The sequence below is a fragment of the Euleptes europaea genome, chromosome 15, assembly GCF_029931775.1.
Source record: "Euleptes europaea isolate rEulEur1 chromosome 15, rEulEur1.hap1, whole genome shotgun sequence".
Lineage (NCBI taxonomy): Eukaryota > Metazoa > Chordata > Lepidosauria > Squamata > Sphaerodactylidae > Euleptes > Euleptes europaea.
In genome coordinates, this window is record NC_079326.1 from 45112969 (window position 1) to 45135806 (window position 22838).

Here is a 22838-nt window from a genome sequence, read left to right on the forward strand (position 1 = left end):
GAAATGTCACTCGAGGAATCCTATATTCACTAGAATATGAAGGCAGGCATGATACACTACTCTCTTCTCATGGGCAGAAAGGGAAAACCCATTTGCTGAGGGAAGGAATAATTATTTACATTAAACTCATGTAGGGAAATGAAAGCTTAGTGAGTTCCATTTTTTATTGCCTTCTGCTTAACAGCTAATGTTCATTTTTGAGAACAAGTTTGCTGGGTTACATATAGACAACATGAAATCTGTTTTTCTTACAGGTGGTGTTTCTTTGAGAAATAGCTGAACAACGTTGGATTATGACCGTGAGAAATCCTACAGAGAGGCTCTTCAGATACAGATTCGCTTTACTGAAACGCTCATAATGGAGCATTTCTTAACCAAAGGAAAACACATCAGAGACTCTAAAAGAATCTTCTTCTTTTTACTTTTACTGTGTCTAATTGCCGCTGTTTGCCCCGATCAAGATTACTACAGTTTACTTGGAATAACTAAAGCTGCAACAAGCAGAGAAATAAGACAGGCTTTCAAGAAGTTGGCACTAAAGTTGCATCCTGATAAGAATCAGGTGAGTTGCCTTGCTGTTGCTGCAGATGAAAAAGACAGTGGGATATCAAAATATCGAGATAACATGGGGTTGGAGCCAACCAGCTTTTCCACCGGTGAAAAATGGAGGAAGGCGGTCCTCTATGACTACCAAAAAGGCTATGTTTGGGATCATGGCGGCTACATGGCCAAAGACGTGTGGTACGGAGGCTGTAGTAAGAAAGGTTACTCAGTAAGATTGAATTTAAAAAAAGCTGGAAAGGTACCAACTGGATATTAGGAAAAAGTTTTTTACAGTAAGAGTTGTTCGACAGTGGAATCAGCTACCTAGGGAGGTGGTGAGCTCCCCCTCACTGGCAGTCTTTAAGCAGAGGCTGGACAATCATTTGCCTGGGATTCTCTAGGCTGATCCTGCATTGAGCAGGGAGTTAGACTAGATGGCCTGTATGGCCCCTTCCAACTCTATAATTCTATGCTTCATTTCATATTCATAATTTCCATCTCTTCTGTCGCATTTTAAGAACATAAGAAAGGCCCTGCTGGATCAGACCAAGGCCCATCAAGTCCAGCAGTCTGTTCACACAGTGGCCAACCAGGTGCCTTTAGGAAGCCACAAACAAGATGACTTCAGCAGCACCATCCTGCCTGTGTTCCACCGCATCCAAAATAATAGGCATGCTCCTCTGATACTAGAGAGAATAGGCATGCAGCATGACCAGTATCCATTCTAACTAATAGCCATGAATACCCCTCTCCTCCATGAATATGTCCACTCCCCTCTTAAAGCCCTCCAAGCTGGCAGCCATCACCACATACTGGGGCAGGGAGTTCCACAATGTAACTATGCGTTGTGTGAAAAAATATTTCCTTTTATCTGTTTTGAATTTCTCGCTCTCCAGCTTTAGCAGATGACCCCGTGTTCTAGTATTATGGGAGAGGGAGAAAAACTTCTCCCTGTCCACTCTCTCCAAACCATGCATAATTTTATAGACCTCTATCATGTCTCCCCTTAGCCGCCTTCTTTCCAAGCTAAACAGCCCTAAGCGTCCTAACCGCTCCCCATAGGACAGTTGCTCTAGTCCCCTAATCATTTTGGTTGCTCTTTTCTGCACCTTCTCAAGCTCTGTAATATCCTTTTTTAGGTGTGGTGACCAGAACTGTACACAGTATTCCAAGTGTGGTCTCACTATAGATTTGTACAAGGGCAGTATGATATCTGCAGTTTTATTCTCTATTCCTCGTCTAATTATGGCCAGCATGGAATTTGCCTTTTTTACAGCAGCCGCACACTGGGTTGACATCTTCATTGAGCTATCCACTCATTTCTTATGAGGAAGCACTGTGGTAATCAATGTCTTCAGAGCATATAATTTTGGAGGCACAACGCGGAATGCAGCCCACCAGTTTTCTATTGCGGCCTGACGGGTGTTTGGGAAACCCAGGCAGGCAGAAGAAATAGGGGCTTTACTGGCAGTCTAATGGGACACTCAAAGTGCAGATTTGCCTGCATTCAGTTGGGTGCATCACAGTTTGCCCAGGGTTTCTCTGTTCTACAAAACTCTTACTTTAACCATGTGTTTCAGTACCAGCATCTGACTCTGAGCCACACGAATGGGGCTATATGACACATGATCAAACATTTATTTAAATTGTGGAACTCCCTGCCTCAGGATGTGGTTATGGCTGCCAACTTAGAAGGCTTTAAGAGGGGAGTGGATGTGTTCATGGAGGAGAGGGTTATTCAGGGCTAATAGTCAAAATAGAAACCAGTCGTGATGCATACCTATTCTCTCCAGGATCAGAGGAGCATGACAGTTATATTAGGTGCTCTGGAACACAGGCAGGACAATGCTGCTGCAGTCGTCTTGTTTGGGGCTTCCTAGAGGCACCTGGTTGGCCACTGTGTGAACAGACTGCTGGACTTGATGGATCTTGGTCTGATCTAGCATGGCCTTCCTTATGTTCTTCCTTATGTCCTTCATAGTCATGAAGTCAATAAGATAATATGCGTTAAGTCTGATGGCTCCTTTTAACATGGATCCAGTGATGAAGAAATAAATTATGCAAACAATTAATAGGAACTTAATAGGATGGTAACCTCTTAAAATGGTAGGCTGCAATATTTTTACATGTCGGTGAAGACTTACTCTTTTATAGAATGACCCAGCGGCACATGAAAACTTCTTGAAAATTAACCGAGCTTATGAAGTGTTAAAAGATGAAGACCTGCGGAAGAAGTACGATAAATATGGCGAGAAAGGTCTAGAAGACCACCAGCAAGGAGGGGGCTACGAAAGCTGGCACTATTATCGCTACGATTTCGGTAAGAGGAGTGCTTGTACCTTGTAAGTGGGAACAGGCTTGTTACATCCTGCTTTCCTTGTAGAGGACTAATGCGACCTTCAAGGAAACACAGCAGGCATAATTCGACAGAAGACTTAACGTGGCTTTGGCTCACTGGCTTCAGCAAGCTTTAGTGCTCTTAACGTTGGGTTGGATTGTGACCAATGAACAGCACAGTACTCAGTGTGTACTTGGCTTTCTTAATTACTTTAGTTCTTGAGAACTCTTTGTTCCCAATATGTTTAAATGACTTCTGTTGGCTTTCGGCATTGCAGTTCTTGTATCTTTTTTATAGTCATTTCTTTCATTGCCTTGAGAAACCATTTTCTAAATTTTTACTTCTTCCTATTTTGGTGCACAGATAGCCAGCTGGTAAGCACCTTGACTGCAAGGTTATTTTGTCTGGCCATCATCATCATCCCTTTATTGGCATAAAAACATAATATAGAAGGGTACAAAAGGAATGGAGATATTAAAAAGTGCCCTTTATAGAAGACAGTTACATCGAATAGCGCTGTTTGTTGATACTGCCATCTAATTAACTGTTTGGCAGGGTTTTAAAACAAACTTTAAAAACTGTGCCACCGTCTCCAATATATGGGGCGAACAATTGTTCAATAAATAGGAAACATTAAAAGAATCTGAGACATTCTGTCTATTAACCAACAGGGGGCTTAAACATTCGTTACGAGATTCTGTGTAGAAGCTACAATAAAATAAGACATGATAAAATAAGACTTTTGTCTGGCCAATAAGAATACATCTTTCTTTATTCCATTTATGCTCTTGGACCAACAGGTCATGAGCAAAACAAATTCATTGCATTCCATAATACATAAATAAGCAAACATACAAAAATATAATATTTAAACAGTACATTTAAAAGTACAATGATAGTTTGTAGTATCATTAAAAACCATAGATAAGAATTTTGCCACGTTGAGGGTTACATTTGGATCAGTATCAGCCAATAACTGCAACTATATCTTGCTTTAGGGCAGGTCCCCACCTCTGAATGTGTATTGTGATCCATTTGTCTCTAGCGAGATGATGCTTTTTACAGTCTACAAAAAAATGCCTAACAGTGTCCACAGTCACAACATCGCTTGGAAAAGGGGACCCCTGAAAATCTGCCTGCTAACTTCATCACTTTGCTTATCTGTTTGAACTTCTGACCTCTCTCATAATCCATTATGTGTAACTGCTAATTTATGATGGGATTCACACCTAACCTTTCTACCTTTACTCTTATCCTTACATTGAAAATTTACACTTGAAAGATTCATGGCAGCATTCACACCAACCCCTCTCTGCCTCTACTCTACAATGTCGTGGTACAGGCGAGGAGCGAGGGCTGTAAGCGTAGTCTGGGGAACAGTCCAAGGTCATTCACAGTGAAGGCAGAGTCCGAGATATCAATACAGGCAAGGGAAGTCCAAAGCGTTAGTCAGAGTCAGTCCAAGAAGTCAGGATACCAGGAATCCAATGGATAGCAGGGAAACAAGGCAGGTAAACAAGGCAGGTACTCAAGGAGGTTGGTGACAAGTTGCTTGCACAACAGCCAAGCCTAACTGATGGCTTAAATCCCTTCCCCTGCTGCTGTAGCAGCCAGCTGATGCTGATGAGGCTGAGTTCACAGGTGGTGCTTCAGCCCTGATCTTCCTCATCACTGCTACTGGGGAGGTTCCTCTGTAAAGCCTTCAGCCTAGCACTCTGCCGTCTCTGCTGCATTGCCAGACGGACCTGTTTTCTTCTCTGCTCCAGTGGCCCTGGCGAGGCCTCTGGAGACACTGCATGTTGCAAGGTGTCAGGTCCAACTGGAGTCCTTGAGTTGGCAGGCTGCAGACATGGTGAGTCATCTCCTGACTTTGGCTGATCCTCTATTCTGGCCTCTACCTCCTCTTCATCAGAGGAGGTCTCTGCAGGCTGACTCTCTGCAGGCTGACTCATGACATACAAACACATACCATGCTTCCCCATAAGAGCAATTCCCAGTATGATTTTCCTATGCATATCTGTTTGAAAAAGTAAGCTGTGAGGTACAAAAGCTCATGTTGAAATAAATTTGGTTAGTTTGTAAGGTTACAAGCCAAAGAGGTTGAGCTGAAAAATGCTAAAATTACAAATATATAAATTTTAATAAGGTGCACTTATAAATTTGTAAGGTGCCACTGGACTTTTGTTCAATAAGAATAGAACAGAATCCACCTTTTCTGATGAACTAAACTTTACGAATTCTACTGTTCGAACACCTTGAGAAACATAAACTATGGGACAAATTTCCACCTGTCTCACTTCATCTGGGGTGGTTTAGCACAGAAGAAGCTGAATCAAATGTTTAGCCATTGAGACCAAAAGAGGAGATGTTCTCTGATGCTCAATGCATCAGCCAATAATGTTGTGCTGATATTTTACTTCCCACTGAAAGGAACTAATGATTTTGGGGAAGGGGGAACGGCTATGAAATATTGCAGAGCTGAAGTCGGAACCTTAACTTAAATCTGAGTTTAATTCTTACACACTATGAATAAACTGCTCCCAACCCCCACATTTTCCTGTTTAAAGATATGAAGAAGTTACTAACAGATTTTTTTTTTCCTACTGGGACCTTTTTTTCTTCTATCAATGTAACCATTGGATATATACTTGAAACTAACAAGCTGTAAATATCCATGTGAAAAAACACTGACAAGCCCTGTTCCTTCAGGGACCCGGGAGGTCAGAAATGCCCCACAGTTGTCCCAAGTTGTCCACTCGGTGACGCCATTCTTACTCGGGGGAGTAAGAATGCATAGTAACCACTGCCACCAGCAACTCTTGAAGTATCTCCTCTTAGATGGAGTTTCACACCCAGCACCCTAAATGTGTGTTACCGTTTAGAGGTTGCATCTGTTTGCCTCACCTCCTGCTTCACTACTACACACTAGTGTGGAGACAATCTATTGAAACTTTACAATTTCAAGCTTTCTGTCTCGCTCAAGGGATGGCAACCTTACGTGCTACATCTCCCAGCTACCACACTTTAGACAGCAAGACCAAATAGGCATACAGAGATCAGGCTTTGAGCAGTCAAAATACAAGAAGGTTTTAGAAACAAAAATAAAAAGAGTACACATGGTCTGTTCAAGGATCAAGCTGAGCAAGGACACAAAGAAAAGGTGAAAACACAAAATCCTGCCAGCCTACACTTGGTACTTATTGAAAACGATGGTTAATTAGGAAAGGGTAATGGTTCTTGAAGCGGCAATAATCTAAAAATCCAGCATTACCTTCAATCTCAGAGTGGGAACTTCTCCCCATTGTTCCTTTCCACGTGGACAAGTTGGAATCCCTAGGTAAATGTTTAGTTCTTCATGGTTTGTGCCTCCCTGACCCAAGCCACAAGAGAAGAGAGCTTGTTTTCCATGTCCTGGGAATTTACAATCTCCCCTTGGGAGCCCATTCCCCTGGGGTCATTCTGATCTTCCTGCTTCAAAAGGAAGAGAAAACTGTCTAGCCAATTGGCTATCCATGACTCTGACACTCTAACCATTACACAACACTGGTTCTGAATAATAAGGATGTTTCATCTTAATCTCATGCCATGAAGTAGCAATCAATTATTTGACTAAAATGTTACCTATGGAGTTTGTTTGTTTGCTTGTTTTAATGCTAATTTGAGGCATTTTGTTTTATTAGGGATTTACGATGATGATCCTGAAATCATAACACTGGACAGAGGAGAATTTGGTAAGTGACGGCAGTTATGTGTCTGAAACTTTACTTCAGGGTTTTTCAAGTAGAGTATTGTGCTTTCCAAGCTTGGTAGAAACTGTAAAATGTCAGTCAGAGCTAAGTACACATTTGGTGTTTAGAGATACTATCAGGCTGCCTTTGAGTCAATTTGACCATACACATTTGTAGAGCAAAGCAGCCATTTCAACCTGAACCAAAAACTATTCGCCATACCACCATGAAGAAAAGAGTTCTCTGCCTCGTAGTTCTTTGAATCTGCAATGCTGAGTCTTTGCCTGGTCACAAAAAAATCATCCCCTGTTAAAAGGATTCATTCTCCAATCAAAGAACTGTTATTATGCTTCAGTCAGAGGGTTTTCTCCTGGTTGGAGAAAACGTTGGGTGATGTGAGTTTGGGACCAAAATTGTGATCCTAAAGCCGTCTTTTGATTCTCTCTAAAAGTCAGACTTCTTACGGTGCAATCGTAAGAACGCTTTCCTGGGAGTAGGCCTCACTGAATAGACTGAGCAGCAGTCTGAGTAGACCTGCTTAGGATTGCAATGTTAGTTTTGCTCCTAGGGAAGCAACTTACAGATACTAAGTGCTGGTATTCTGTCTGCACATTCCCTTTCATGTTTGACCAGAGTATGTACAACCTTTAATGTGTGTACTTAGTAAGATAACAGTATACCTGTGCATATAGCAAAGGTTCTCCCATTGCTGGCATTTAGACCATTGGGAAGCTATATGCTTTTTTAACCATTATGGCATTTTATATTCATCCTATGCCACATCCAATCTTGCATAAATAACAATGTTCAAACAGTAGCAAAGAAAAGTAGTCATGGAACAGCCGCTTTGCTGTTGAAGGATTTGAGGGTGGTTTTTTTCAGTTGTTTGATCTTTTACCCATGAACACAGACCTGAATCTGGTCTTGCCTCTCCATCAAACCACAAAACACATATGTCAAAATAGCAGCATAATTCTGCATCTCTTTCCTCTCCCTTTCTCCACTTATTTCAAATATGATATAAAATTGCTTTAAGATATGCACACATACGCATTCAAAAGATCTGAGCAAATTGGTATGAAAATATGTGGGAGTTTAGATGCAGAACCGGTCTCTGTTGCTGGGCAACAAGAAACGAAGAAGGCGGTTTCGTTCCCTGTACACTCCTTAGGATAGTTTCTGCATCTATGAAATTATAGCTGTAAGGACCAAGGTACCTCATGCTTCCAAACTCTTCATTTTTCTGCAAAACTAGCCTTGTTAGTCTATTTATCGAATGAATTGGGAATCTCTTTTATAATGGCTTTTCATTGAAATATTGGATGCTGTTGCCATGTTTGAGATGCTGACTTCACTAACAGTACTTCGCCAGCATTGATAGTAGGGTTGCCAACTCCAGGTTGAGAAATTCCTGGAGATTTCGGGATGGTGCCCAGGGAGAGCAGGGTTTCAGGAGGAGAGGGACCTCAGAGGTGTATACTTTTGTACAGTCCACCCTCCAAAACAGCCATTTTCCCCGGGGGCAACTGATCTCTGTAGTCTGGAGACCAGCTGTAGTTCGGGGAGAGCTTTTTTATCTAGATCTTTAGTATCCACGAAACTCAGTAAACCAGCATCTGGGTCTAGCAGGTTGGCATGCAGTGTTGGTGGATTGGAAGAAGAGACAACGAGCCACGGAGACTGGATGAGTGAACCCATACTGGGGGGGGAGGGGCATTTGGGATACAAGGGGGCAGGGTTAGAGGGAGAAGAGGTGAGCCAGCAGCAGAGATAGTAAGCCATTGGAAGAGTGAAACTGCCCCGGAGGCGATTGGGACATGATGGGGAGACAGGCAGAAATGTAGCTGGGAAGAAGTCTCAAAACTCCTCCATTCTTTCCTTGAATTAAGGGACACCTGAGAAAGTCAAAGTCACAAGCCTTTTTCAAGGAGCAGGCCCAGTATCTGTCAGAATACTACAGGGACAAGAAACCTCTCTGTGCTGCCATTTATTTATGTAATTCACCACAAGATATGCTGATGGTCAACTAACTGTAGCTGGCTTTAAAAAATACTGGACAAAATTATTTTATCCAGAGTGGTAAGCTGCAGTACTGCAGTCAAAAGCTCTGCTCACAATCTGAGTTCGATCCCGAGGGAAGTCGGTTTCAGGTAGCCAGCTCAAGGTTGACTCAGCCTTTCATCCTTCCGAGGTCGGTCAAATGAGTACCCAGCTTGCTGGGGATAAAGGGAGGATGACTGGGGAAGGCACTGGCAAACCACCCCGCAAAAACAAAGTCTGCCTAGTAAATGTCGGGATGTGACGTCACCCCATGGGTCAGGAATGACCCCGTGCTTGCACAGGGGACCTTTACCTTTTTACCTCTATTTTATCCATAACATAACTTTGATCCTTCCTTTTCAATAGATGCCGCTGTTAATTCTGGAGAACTGTGGTTTATAAATTTCTATTCCCCTCGATGTTCACATTGCCACGATTTGGCACCAACGGTAGGTATAGCTCAATGCCATTGGAACATGTGATAGTTTCCTTTGGCATAGTAGAGAGTCCTATGGGAACTTTTTTTGAGTGGGAATGACTATCATAGGATGCCCTTCTTAAGAGACTTCTGAGAACAAAAGGGTATCCCATGCTGTAAATAGGCCTAACTAATTACCTTGGAAAATCTGCCACCTTGCCCTCTTCAATGAAATCTGCAAGAAGCTGAACCAGAGATCCAACCTGCATCCTCTTGAGAACTTGACGGCAGATAATATGGCCCTTCCCCCAGGGCATTGACAAATTTATAATTTTATAAATACAACATGAGATTTTTATCAGCTAGCTGTTCCTCTTCAACTCACAGTAAGAATGTTAATGTTTCTTTCCCTCCCCCTTTTTTTGGCAAGACACTTTGAGTTGGATTCATTGAAAGTTTCCACTAATGCTGGGGCGGGGGACATTTTCACTGTTTACCACCTCCTGCAGCAGACCTCCAACTCCCCCTCATGTTGTTGCGGGAGGATCCACTACACACACACCCCGAAGCAGCATTTTGAGGGGGGCATTTTGGGCTGCAGTGGGAGGGGGGAGTAGGGAAGACCTACAGAAATCCATTCCATCAGCAAAGATTTTGTGCAGGATCCAACTTTCTGAACGTTTTTGTTTTTGCATGCTGTAGGGAAACAGAATTGCATAATTCATAGAATCATAGAGTTGGAAGGGACCACCAGGGTCATCTAGTCCAACCCCTGCACAATGCAGGAAACCCCCAGTGACTCCTACTCTATGCCCAGGAGATGGCCAAAAATAGTCCAGGATCCCTGGCCAATTTGACCTGAAGGAAAATTGCTTCCTGACCCCATAGTAGCGATTGACATTTACCTGGGCATGTAAGAAAGGACCACGAGAGCCAAACACTGATGCAACCCTTCCTGCCCTCCCTCTCATGATCTGCCTAAGTTCACAGAATCAGCAATCACAGATGGCCATCTAGCCTCTGCTTAAAAATCTCCAAAGGAGAGCCCACCACCTTCAGAAGAAGCCTGTTCCACTGAGGGACCGCTCTAACTGTCAGAAAGTTCTTCTTAATGTTTAGCTGGAAACTCTTTTGGTTTAATATCAACCCGTTGGTTCTGGTCCGACCTTCTGGGGCAACAGAAAACAACTCCGCACCATCCTCCATATGACAGTCCTTCAAGTATTTGAAGATGGTTATCATATCACCTTTCAGCCCTCCTATTCTATACAAGATGTTCCAAAAAACAAAATCTTCCATTTCTCATTCTTTTTTCTTTCTTTTCTTTTTTTCTAGTGGAGAGAATTTGCTAAAGAAATGGACGGATTAATACGCATTGGAGCTGTGAACTGCGGCGATAACAGAATGCTTTGCCGACAGAAAGGGATCAATAGCTATCCAAGCCTGTATGTTTTTAAAACTGGAATGGTAAGTAAGCAAATGGTAGTCCTAGTCTAGCATCCCTTTGTATGGAAATCCTACCTGTATAGCCTTCTTATTCATTATTATTCATTTGGGGGACTGTGTTCTTCCTTCACGGATGCACAGTTGTACAGGAGGCTGCCCCGGGCAAAGTGACATAATTAGTAGCTGTTTTGTAGAGAACGTTAGTAATAAGATTGTTATGCAGAAATTGCTCTACAAATAGTATCATTTCTGAATCTTTTAAATTCCATTTAAATTCCTGATTTTCCCGTTGGAGAACAATGCTACATGGTTACGTTTGTAGCCGCTTAGGGACAGATTCCAGGATTTCTTGAAGTTTATTATGAAAGCTGTTTGTACTTAAAACTAACATTGTATATCATCTGAACAGACAGATCTGTGCACAGATAATAGAAATCAGTTTGCTAAGAATTGACTGGCACATTGTTCTACAATTGACATCTTCTTTCCTCCGTGTAGAATCCAGCAAAATACTTCGGGGACAGGTCGAAGGAAAGCTTGATGAGCTTTGCCATGCAGTTTGTTACGAGCACAGTGACAGAGTTATGGGCAGGTAAACTTCCTCAATTAAAGTCAAGTTATCATTCATCGGCAGTCTGGAATGAAATAGTGAGAGAGGTATAAACAACTCTGTTCTCCTCTGATCGTCATCGAAATTAAATTGTGGAACTCCCTGCCCCAGGATGTGGTGATGGCTGCCAGCTTGGAAGGCTTCAAGAGGGGAGTGGACATGTTCATGGAGGAGAGGGCTATTCATGGCTACTAGTAAAAATGGATTCTAGTCATGATACGTACCTATTCTCTCCAGGATTAGAGGAGCATGCCTGTTATATGAGGTGCTGTGGAACACAGGCAGGATGGTGCTGCTGCAATCATCTTGTTTGTGGGCTTCCTAGAGGCACCTGGTTGGCCCTTGTGTGAACAGACTGCTGGACTTGATGGGCCTTGGTCTGATCCAGCATGGCTTTTCTTATGTTCTTAAATTGAAGATAAAATTGTGCTACTGTGATGTCAAAGTGCCGGAAGAAGCAGTTTATTCAAAGCTAAGTTTCTAAATAAAAGAGGATTGTAAGTGTAGACTGTACATATGTTTGTTTTTTCCCAGGAAATTTTGTTAATGCCGTAGAAACTGCATTTGCTTCTGGTGTTGGCTGGCTAATCTCCTTTTGCAGTGATCGTGGAGGTAAATATATGTTTTTTGTTGCTTCTGACCAGTGAATGTTACAGACAGAATTTAGTTCCTCCCACATCTGAGTATCAAACCTGAGGCACTCACAGTGGAAGATAAGATGGGAAGGATATCAATGTATCATCATTGTTAGGAGCAGCGTAAAGATAAGAGCTGTCTTGATTTTTTTCCCCTTAATACATTAAAATCTATAAAATGAACTGATGCCAGGATGAGATCAGCATGCCACGTTACATATACATATATTCTCATCGGATCCTTGTTTGCTTTTGGATAAGAATTTTTCAGGTATCTAAAATTAGGATTAATCTCCAGCATGCTAAAAAGAGATACGATGGCCCAGGGGGAAAAATTAAGAAAAAAATAAGGGGGGGAAATCCTCACTGACCTTTTCAGTCATGTCCAACAGAAAATGCTTTTTCGCACAAACTTTACTTGCTCAGAATGTGTAATATGAAGATTTTTATATAAAAGAATCTACAGGATTAGAGAGTAATTCCTACATATATTACAGACATACATGGTATATTTTCAAGTGAGCGTAATTGCAATTTTGCTTGCTGAAATGAAGAAATTTATACTTCTAAATTTTGTAAGTTTTCATTTAATACAAGTTTATATGCTAGCTAAGTTATAAATGATAGGAAATAAAGCACGCCATATATTTGAATTCCCCCCTTCAGAAAGTTTACCTTTTTAAACCTATTTGTCTTCAGTTATATTTGTACCAAACTGAATCTATTTGTCATATGACTTGTGAGAAAGGCAGATTATAAATGAAGCTAATCATCATATCTTATATTGAAGAAATACCCCAAACATTTATATTATGATAATGTTCGCACACAGAGAGCAATATTAATAAAACACTAAAAAGGGATTGTTTCTCAGTTATTTATTACTGTCTTTCTCTAGATTGTTTAACCTCTCGAACACGCCTTAAACTGGCCGGCATGTTGGTAAGCAGGATTTTTAATGAATTCTCAAATTGTGGGCACGAATTTGCCAAAGCAAACCACATCTAATTCCCATTTACAACCTTAAACAGAGGTTTAATGTGTGGAAATGGGCTGGTGAAGCTTTTAATGGCCTGAAGAGGAGAAGACTGAGAGGGGACATGATAACCATCTTCAAATACTTGAAGGGCTGTCATATAGAGGATGGTGCCGAGTTGTTTTCTGTTGCCCCAGAAGGTTGGACCAGAACCAACATGTTGAAATTAAATCAAAACAGTTTCCGTCTTGACTTTAGGAAGAATTTTCTAACAGTTAGAGCAGTTTCTCAGTGGAACAGGCTTCCTCGGGAGGTGGTAAGCTCTCCTTCCCTGGAGGTTTTTAAGAAGAGGTTAGATGGCTATTTGTCAGCAATGCTGATTCTGTGACCTTAGGCAGATGATGAGAGGGAGGGCATCTTGGGCATCTTCTGGTCACTGGGTGTGTGTGTGGGGGGGAGAGGTAGTTGTGAATGTCCTGCATTGTGCAGGGGGTTGGACTAGATGACCCTGGTGGTCCCTTCCAACTCTATGATTCTATGGCATGGAGGTAAATAACGTCACTTTACATGTAACATCCTGTAATGCCTCTATACAAGAGAAAAGACACATTTTCTCCAGGCTGTTAGCAATCCTAGTAGAGGGAGAGCTAAACTGACTATTCTCTTAGAGTTCAATAGAACTTGTAAGTGCTTTTATATTTGATCAGAGGAGACCTGTCTCTTTTAAATATTTGTGTGGGGAAAATTGTGTAAAGCCTTGTGGTGCAGAGTGGTAAGCTGCAGTACTGCAGTCAAACGCTCTAGTCACAACCTGAGTTCGATCCCATTGGAAGTCATATTCCAGTAACCGGCTCAAGGTTTACTCAGCCTTCCACCCTTCTGAGGTTAGTAAAATGTGTACCTGGCTTGCTGGGGGTAGTGTAGACGGCTGGGGAAGGCAATGGCAAACCACCCTGCAAACATAGTCTGCCGAGTAAATGTTGGGATGTGACATCACCCCTTGGGTCAGTAATGACTCGGTGCTTGCACAGGGGACTACCTTTACCTTTAAAGTGCCGTCAAATCGTAGTTGACTCATGGTGGTTTTCAAGGCAAGAGACTAACAGAGGTGGTTTGCCATTGCCTTCCTCTGCACAACAACCTTGGCATTTCTTGGTGGTCTCCTGTCCAAATACTTACCAGGGCCGATGCTGGTTAGCTTCCGAGATCTTATGAGATCAGGCTAGCCAGGGCCATCCAGGTCAGGACAGGAAAAGATTACCTCATGGGAAATGTAAAGCATAAATGGTAGAACTGTTTGGTGGTTTGTTGATGCCCTCAGGCCACCAAGATGGGTGTGAGATGTAAAAAGTAGGCTTGCCAACTCTGAGTTGGGAAAGTCCTGGAGATTTAGGGGTTGGAGCCTAGGGAGGGCAGGGTTTGCAGGAGAGGAGGGACTTTAATAGGGTATAATGCCATAGAGTCCACCCTCCAAATCAGCCATTTTCCCCAGGGGAACTGATCTCTGAAGTCTGGAGGTGACTTGTATTTCTGGGAGATCTCCAGCCTCTACCTGGAGGTTGGCAACACTAGTAAAAATTGTCCTGTCTCCATCTAGCTTATATGTTTTCACTTCTTTTGTTGCTGTCTTTACAGGAAGGCCTGGTTAATGTAGGCTGGATGGACTGTGCCACCCAGGGTGAGCTTTGTGATAATTTGGATATCTCATCTAGCACTACAGCATACTTTCCACCTGGAGCCACCTTTAATAAAGAGAGAGGAAGTGTTTTGGTATGCGTTGTTTTACAATTGGTTTGCATAAATGTGCACTTATGTGATGGTGGTGGTGAAGGAAGATGTGGAATATTAAAATAATTCTTCTCTCCTAATAGATTTTGCTTTCGCTGAGTTAAATTTTCAGTTTTTATGGAGTGAATGTACCAGGCGTTGTTCTGTATTATCAACTAAAATGCTGATAAAATTTCTTATAGGGTATGAGCTTTTGTGAGCCACAGCTCACTTCTCCAGAAATCTGTCCCCATAAGTATCTGAAGAAGTGAGCTGCCAGAAATTTTTTTAGTCTTTAAGGTGCTACTGGACTCTTGCTCTTTTCTGCTGCTACTCACAGACTAACACGGCTCCCCATCGTGATCTATATAAAATGCTGATGTTTAGCAGCCCTTGGGGATACCTCTAATCACATAGGCTTACTATAGACCGGGAAAGAGCAGACTTTATGCTTATGAGAGCTACTTAACTTTTTTTCACAGTCACAAAATGGTACCTCAGTTTGCGGGTGGAGCAACCCCCAAAATGGCAGCTTGTGCAAAAATGGAAGTGTTTCATAGTAGGTCTGCTGTCCTTAAGTTGGGAAAACCTTTCCTCTGCTGTCTTCCAAAACAAACCACCGCCACCACCCCAAACTGTAAATTGCCCAGTAGGGGAAAAATATACCGTTTATGATTTGATGTAGGGGGAGTCAGTCAATAGCATCCTCCTTTCCTCCTTTACATTGTATTTATACTGGATGTAACAGTGCTCTTTGTGTGATTTTGTACTTTTTGTGTTTTTTGTTTGTTTGATTGGTTGGTTGGTTGTGTCTATGTATTAGGATTTTTTTGTTTACTTTTTGTTTAATTATAAAAAAAGCAATAAAAAGGTAGCATCCTCCTTTCCTGTCCCCAGAAAGCGTGTGTGTGGAGAGAGAGAGATGGGAAAGGGTGCTGGTGTTGAGAACCACTGGACTAGGTAGCCAGAAGTCTCCAACTTACAGGCACATTTGGAATTCTGACACGGCATGGTGAGCGCAGCCACAAAATGGCTGCCGCAAAATGGCCGCCACAGGAGGCGGAGCCAGCCACAAAATGGGTGCTGCAGCTTACCCTCAGTCGCACAGTGAAGATCTTTGTGGTGTGGTGGCAGCTGCTGCCAAAGCAAGGTTTTTGAAAATCAGCACACCCCATTAAAACTTCAGGGGCCAATCAGAAGAATTGCTGGGCAGAAGCCCCCCCTGCCCTTCCCACTTTTAAAAACACATGGCGGGCGACAGGAAAGGTGTTGGCGGGCACCCTGGCACCCACAGATGTTGGAGACCCCTGCTTTAGTGCCTAATCCAGATGGCGGTGGTTTTTTAAAAGCGAATATCAATAAATGTACTGTATAAAACTCAAAACGGCATATTCCCCCCACCCACCCCCCAGTTCCTGAATTCTTTGGACGCACGGGAGATACATCAGGAAGTCATGCAGCACCTTCCAGGCTTTGAAATGATCCCTGCAGCTGCGTTAAAGGTAAAGGTGGCGAATGTGAATTCTGATCTTGATTCCAAAGGGGGGACACTTTCAGTTGGAATACTTTCAAACCACTAAATTGTTTGGGGAGTTTCTGGGGCTTTTTTTTGTTTTGGTGGGGTTTTTTTCTGCTTAATGAGGCATTCCATCAACAAGTGTGGGGTGTGTTATAGTTGTGGATTTGATTGAAATTTTGTAGTAGGGATGTGGGGGTCCTGAACCCAGGTCTCCCTAGACCTGGTCCGTACTTTAGTCGTTCCACTCCACTGATTCTCAGTGCATACAGTATGCCATATTCTTGGGACTCTTCTCCATGTGAGGCCTTCCTGCCTAGCCTATTCTCTTGGAACCTTCCAGAAAATGGCAAGCGCATGCTATCCCACAAAGATGATGGGGAAGGGCTCCTCGTTGTTGTTTGATTTCTGGGTAGAAGATAGCTGTATCACACCCCTGAGCATTGAGGTGCACTGCTAATTTTCTTATGGATGTGAATAAATTCCTGGATTTTCATGTCTTGTTAATTCTTCCCTTTTGGCAGGACCGCGTCGCCCATCATCGATGGCTGATATTCTTCCTGTTTGGCGAGAGCGGCAAGTCGAATGACCATGACTTTAAAAAGCTGACCTTTCTACTTAAAGCAGAAAACATTCAGGTAAGAATGGGAAAGTGTAGACAGTCAAGGCTTTGGGGCTATTGCTTGGCTTGTTTTTGTGTTTTTTAATCTACCTTGTAAGGACATTGTTAAGCGCAGTGATGATTTGGACGGAGAACAACATCAACGGAGCCCACCGGAGGCTTTGACGGCATCGCGCTTTTTTTGTAACGTGATTTATTGGACGGCTCGTGATTGTCCAACTTTGCCCCTATTTGTTTACGCTCTCGCTTCTGCCGGCAGCTCTGTAGCCTGTCCTATCCGGAACGAGCTTTGAAAAGGAGGGACAGCGTTATTGGATAATAACACACAGTGTATATAGTTTTGCAAATAATACACCAATTTGTTAAGTAATCATAATTGATTATTCATTATTTACTTGGGCTAATGTATTTGGTATATGGTTAATGTTGCATAGAAAAAAATTGTACCATAATATGCAATTAAGAAGAAGAAGAAGAAGAGTTGGTTTTTATATGCCAACTTTCTCTACCTCTTAAGGGAGGATCAAACCGGCTTACAATCACCTCCCCCTCCCCACAGCAGACACCCTGTGAGGTAGGTGGGGCTGAGAGAGCTCTAACAGAGCTGTAACTTGCCCAGTCACCCAGCTGGCTTCATATGTAGGAGCAGGGAAACAAATCCAATTCACCAGATTAGCGTCCGCCGCTCATGTGGAGGAGTAGGGAATCAAAACTGGTTCTCCAGATCAGAGTTCACCACTCCAAACCACCGCTCTTAACTGCTACACCACGCTGGCTTAAGAAGAAAAAAGCAAACACAGCAACAAGTATCAAAGAGAAAAGGCAAAGGAGTGAAAAAAGATAAGTCATCCAGTGAGGAAGATTTTGAAGAAAAAACTTTAGAAACAAAAACAATGTCAAATGCGGCTCTGAAACCATTGGCTTGATTAAATGACCACCCAGTTGGCGGGAATGTGTGTTTGTGTGTAAAGTGCCGTCAAGTCGCAGCCGACTTATGGCGACCCCTTTTGGGGTTTTCATGGCAAGAGACTAACAGAGGTGGTTTGCCAGTGCCTTCCTCTGCACAGCAACCCTGGTATTCCTTGGTGGTCTCCCATCCAAATACTAACCAGGGCTGACCCTGCTTAGCTTCTGAGATCTGACGAGATCAGGCTAGCCTGGGCCATCCAGGTCAGGGCAGGCGGGAATAGAGAGCAGAATAAGAGACGATTTGCAGACTTTTAAGCTGGAGACAAGAACTACTCTCTTGGAAAAGGAGGGACAGCCTTGATGGAGGAAACCCTTGACTTAGCCATCTTCTCCCATGTTGCTTCCCACAATTATTGAACCTTCCCATTGGGAGGGGCGGGGGCGCATGATGCGTAGGGGTATGCACGGAGCATCCTGGGGCTGCATCCTGGAGCAGATTACAAATTACCAGCCTAAATAGCCTGATCTCATTAGAGTCATAGAGTTGGAAGGCGCCATACAGGCTAGCCTAGAGCATCCCTGGCAAGTGCTTGTCCAGCCACTGCTTAAAGATTGCCAGTGAGGGGGAGCTCACCACCTCCCTAGGAAGCCAATTCCACTGTCAAACAACTCTTACTGTCAACAATTTTTTTCCTAATATCCAGCCGGTACCTCTCCGCCCACAATTTGACTCCGTTATCCTGTCTTCTGCTGCCAACAGGAACAGCTCCCTGCCCTCCTCTAAGTGACAGCCCTTCAGATACTTAAAGAGGACAATCATGTCCCCACTCAACCTCCTCTTCTCCCGACTAAACAATCCCAATTCCCTCAGCCTTTCCGCGTAGGTTTTGGTCTCCAGGCCCCTGATCATCCTCCTCGCTTTCCTGTCCACATCCTTTTTAAAGTGAGGCCTCCAGAACTGCACACAATACTCCAGGTGTGGCCTGACCAATATAGTGTACAGCGGAACTATGACTAACTCATTAGAATTTGCATTTACTAGCTCCTTTGACCAAAGGTCTTGAGCTTAACCATAACAATAAATCATTAGAATTTGGAAGCTAAGCAGGGTCTGCCACGGTTAGTCCTTGGATGGGAGACCACCAAGGAAGACGGGTTGTTATGCAGAGGAAGGCAAAGACAAAAAACCACCCCTGCTCCTCTCTTGCCTTGAAAACCCCATGGTCGTGAGGTCACCATGGGCTGGTGGCGACTTGACAGCGCAAATTGTTATTATTCTTTAGCTAGTATTATGATTCCTGTAAATATATTTGAATGTATCCCCCAAGGAGCCTCCCTCCAGTTTAAGAGCCCCGGAGGCTGGAGGAAAGGGTCAAACTTTGCTCAGTGGAGTGGGGGGCGGGATAAGGGTCAGGTTGTACTGCCAGCACAATCCTAAGCAGAGGTCAAGTTTAGGATTGGACTATAGCTTGCATATATTCGTGGCAATTTTATGGATAGTTATACTAGGATCACATGACATTGATAGATGTTTCTTTTGTAGGTTGGCAGCTTCGACTGCCTGACGGCACCCAACATCTGCAACGATCTGTACGTTTATCAGCCGTGCGTAGCTGTCTTTAAAGGAAGGGGAATGAACGACTATGAAATTCATCACGGTAAGATAAACTTCTGCATATTTTCCAACCTTTGTGATGCTTGGTGTTATGTTCCTTCCTGATGGGGCAGATTACAGATTACACAGGAAGGTGCTAGTATCAATGCTTTGCTTTGTTTTTTCCTTTTGAAGGGAAACAGCTTCAATAGTTGTGATTTTGAGAAGGGCATGAGGGAGGGGAAAACGTTTAATCCAGGGGTCCCCAACCTATTGAAACCTGGGCACCATAGGAATCCTGACAAAAGGTCATGTGTGCAGCCACAAAATGGCTGCCTCAGAAGGCGGAGCCAACCACAAAAAGTCAGGACGTTATGCATAACCAGTGACGGACTGGGTCTAAAAATATTGGTTGCCAGGAGACAAAGGGGGCCCGCCCACAACTAGAAGGCTTATCATTTAATTTTTATAAGAAATAAATAACATTTTCAAAAAACGCATAAGTGGAAAAAAGGTACAATTAAAACTTTTGCAAAATAAATGTATATTTTTAGTAATTACAGTGTGCATATATATGTTACTGGCAGTATACAGTATATACTAAATGTAAATACAGATTGTTATAATTGAATTTTTAATTTTTAATTTTTTTAAAATAAATAGTTTTAAATAAATCTATTATATTTTCAAACTACTAAAAGGTCATTAACATTTTTAATCTATTGTCTAATGTTTAAGGGGGCCCACTTGCCATCGGGCAAGCGGATACCCTGGCCAGTCCGCCACTGTGCATAATTCTAATAGCAACTCTTCAACATTTCAGGCAGAAGCTCTGCTTAACAGGATGCCTTTTCAAATGAACATATTTAAAAACATATTTCCTTGCATGCACAGTAGCACAGTGAAAATCCTTGAAGGCAGCCGTTGCTGAAGCAACTTTTAAAAACTCTGCATGGCCAGTCAGATTTCCGATGGTCCTGCTGGGCAAAAGCCCCATCTGGCCTCACCCACTTTCTAAAGTTGGCAGGCGACAGGAAAGGTGTCCGTGGGCACCCCTGGTTTAATCTGTTAACCTATTTCCCTGCAGGCTTCCCCCCCCCCCAATAAAAACCACAGAAACCCAAGCTTCTCCCCCCCCCCCGGATATAAAGTGCACTCATCTATATCCTTTCTCCCGCATGGGAAAGAATATCAAGGGAGAAGGCATTTTAAGTTGGGAAAATTCAACCACCTGTTGAAAGGTTACAAAGAAAACTTTGCTAATGAGGAAACCTACAAGAACCAATGAACTCTGACCATGAAAGCCTTCGACAAAACTTCAGCAAATTTATTTATTTTTTCTTTGAAGGGAAGAAGATTCTGTACGATATTTTGGCCTTTGCCAAGGAGAGTGTAAACTCTCACGTCATCACTCTCGGGCCTCAGAATTTCCCCGGCAAACAGAAGGAGCCGTGGCTCGTTGACTTCTTCGCACCTGTAACTACTGCACCACTATTTCCAGTTCTTTCCAGTTAAAATGTATTGCTGCATATGTTATTGATGTATTCCCAAAGCAGTTGCCCTCTTTAAGTATTGGAAGGGCTGTCACTGAGAGGAGGGCAGGGAGCTGTTCCTGTTGGCAGCAGAGGATAGGACTCGCAATAATGGGTTTAAATTGCGGCCGGAAAGGTGCCGGCTGGATATGGGGGGTGGGGGGGATTTACAGTAAGACTTGATCGAAAGTGGAATCAGCTACCTAGGGAGATGTTGAGCTTCCCCCCACTGGCAGTCTTTAAGCAGAGGCTGGACAAACACTTGTCAGGGATGGACTAGATGGTCCTGGTGGTCCCTTCCAGCTCTATGATTCCTCCACATGAAGCCTGCTGGGTGACCTTGGGCCAGTCACAGTTCTCTCAGAACTCTCTGAGCCCACGTGAAGGCAGGCAGTGGCAAACTACGTCCGAATATCTCTTGCCTTGAAAACCCTCCGGGGTTGCCATAAGTCAGTTATGACTTGACGGCACGCATGCACACAAACATGAACATGCACGGTTAGTGTGATTATCTGAATGTGGGCCGCTCTGCTCCATACATCAAGCCAGGATCTGAAGTTGGTTTCTTAACCACAGATAGTCTTAAGTATGGTCTTTGTGTGATGCATGTACGCAGACACCATGGCTTAATCCTGGTTTAATATTAGCTTGTTCCCCAGCATCATCCTCCCAAACTACCCAGAAGGCAATGAAACCAGCGTTTGTCAAGTCAAACCAGAATTTGAATGATCGCCTTTAGTTTTGTGATATTTGCATCTTGTTTTGGACTCAAATCTCTGAGCTGAATCTCAGTTTTACAAAAGAAACCGTCGTTTCATGTGATGCTGGGGTCCCCAGACTTTTTGAGCCTGCAGGCACCTATGGAATTCTGACACAACGTGGTGGGCGCAGCCACAAAATGGCTGCTGCAAGAGGCGGAGCCAGCCACAAAATGGCTGCCACAGCTTACCTTCAGTCACACAGTGAAGATTCTTGTACTGTGGTGGCAGCTGCTGCCAAAACAGTTTTAAAAATCTGCATATCCAAATGAGTCTCCACTGGCCAATGCTGGGCAAAAGCCCTACCTGCCCACTTTCTAAAAACACTTAGCAGTTGCCAGGAAAGGTGTCGGGTGCCATGATACTCATGGGCACCACACTGGGGACCCCTGGCATTATGGCTGTTCATTTAAAATGGTGTATGGTTTGTTGTAATTAGCCAGCTGTTTTATCATTTGTTTTTTAGTGGTGTCCTCCGTGTCGAGCTTTACTCCCTGAATTGAGGAAAGCATCAAAGCAGCTGTATGGTCAGATGAAATTTGGGACATTGGACTGTACAGTCCACGAAGGGATTTGCAACATGGTAAACTGCAATTATAATTTGTGGTCTTTGTTCCACTTTAATTCCTCTGAAACATGGGGCACTTTCACACATACTGCATAATGCACTTTTGATCCACTTTCAATGCACTTTAAAGATAGTTTGCATGTGGGTTTTGCCGTTTCACACCGTAAAATCCAGCTGCAAAGTGCATTGAAAGTGGATTGAAAGTGCATTATTTGGCATGTGTGAAAGCACCCCATGGTCTTGGCCAATGACGGTGCAGTCAAAATGATGGTTTTTAACCTGTACAGACCTCTGCTTGTAAAACCCAAACAATTATACACACACACCCAAACTTAGTTATGTTTAAGTGATTCTCTCCCACCTCTTATATACAGAACGTCTCTAACATTGTGCAAACGTAAATCATTGTGAGCTGGGAGATTCTGTGAATTACAAAATACCTTGGAAGTGGGGACAGAATTGAAGAGGCTGAAGGAGGGGGACTACAGCAGGCATATATAGAAGGATATATGGTCTTAAGAAAAGGCAGGATTTTCAGATTCTGACTTGGCTCCAACCAGCTTCTCTATAGGCACAAAGGGGGGGGAAGGGAGGTTGTTCCCGTTGACCACCAAAAAAGGGTATCCTGGAGATCATGTGACCTGCTTGGACAAAAACCATGGGGGATAGAAGCTGTAGTAAGAAAGGGTATTAAATAGCGTGAAAAAGCTGGCTGGATCCAGCCTTCTGTTGACAACTCTGAAGGTCTCTCCCATTTTTTGGTAAGAACCCCGAAAACAAAACATTTGCAGGATACTAAACCTAGTAAACTTTACGTACACTTTTTTAACTGTCTGTT

At 43.1% G+C, this 22838-nt stretch overlaps 1 protein-coding gene across 1 annotated transcript in view; it reads left to right on the forward strand.

Moving 5' to 3' along the window:
- Positions 1-358: 358 nt before the first annotated feature.
- Positions 359-22838, forward strand: part of DNAJC10 (DnaJ heat shock protein family (Hsp40) member C10) — a 30353-nt gene continuing 7873 nt past the window's right edge. Inside the window, exons 1-14 of the mRNA XM_056861133.1 lie at positions 359-562; positions 2698-2863; positions 6562-6612; positions 9016-9098; positions 10403-10534; positions 11012-11105; positions 11658-11735; positions 12657-12700; positions 14370-14504; positions 15914-16003; positions 16542-16655; positions 19092-19206; positions 20491-20618; positions 21899-22015. Of these exons, the coding sequence (XP_056717111.1) occupies positions 359-562; positions 2698-2863; positions 6562-6612; positions 9016-9098; positions 10403-10534; positions 11012-11105; positions 11658-11735; positions 12657-12700; positions 14370-14504; positions 15914-16003; positions 16542-16655; positions 19092-19206; positions 20491-20618; positions 21899-22015 (1551 nt within the window). The remainder of the gene's footprint in view (positions 563-2697; positions 2864-6561; positions 6613-9015; positions 9099-10402; positions 10535-11011; positions 11106-11657; positions 11736-12656; positions 12701-14369; positions 14505-15913; positions 16004-16541; positions 16656-19091; positions 19207-20490; positions 20619-21898; positions 22016-22838) is intronic.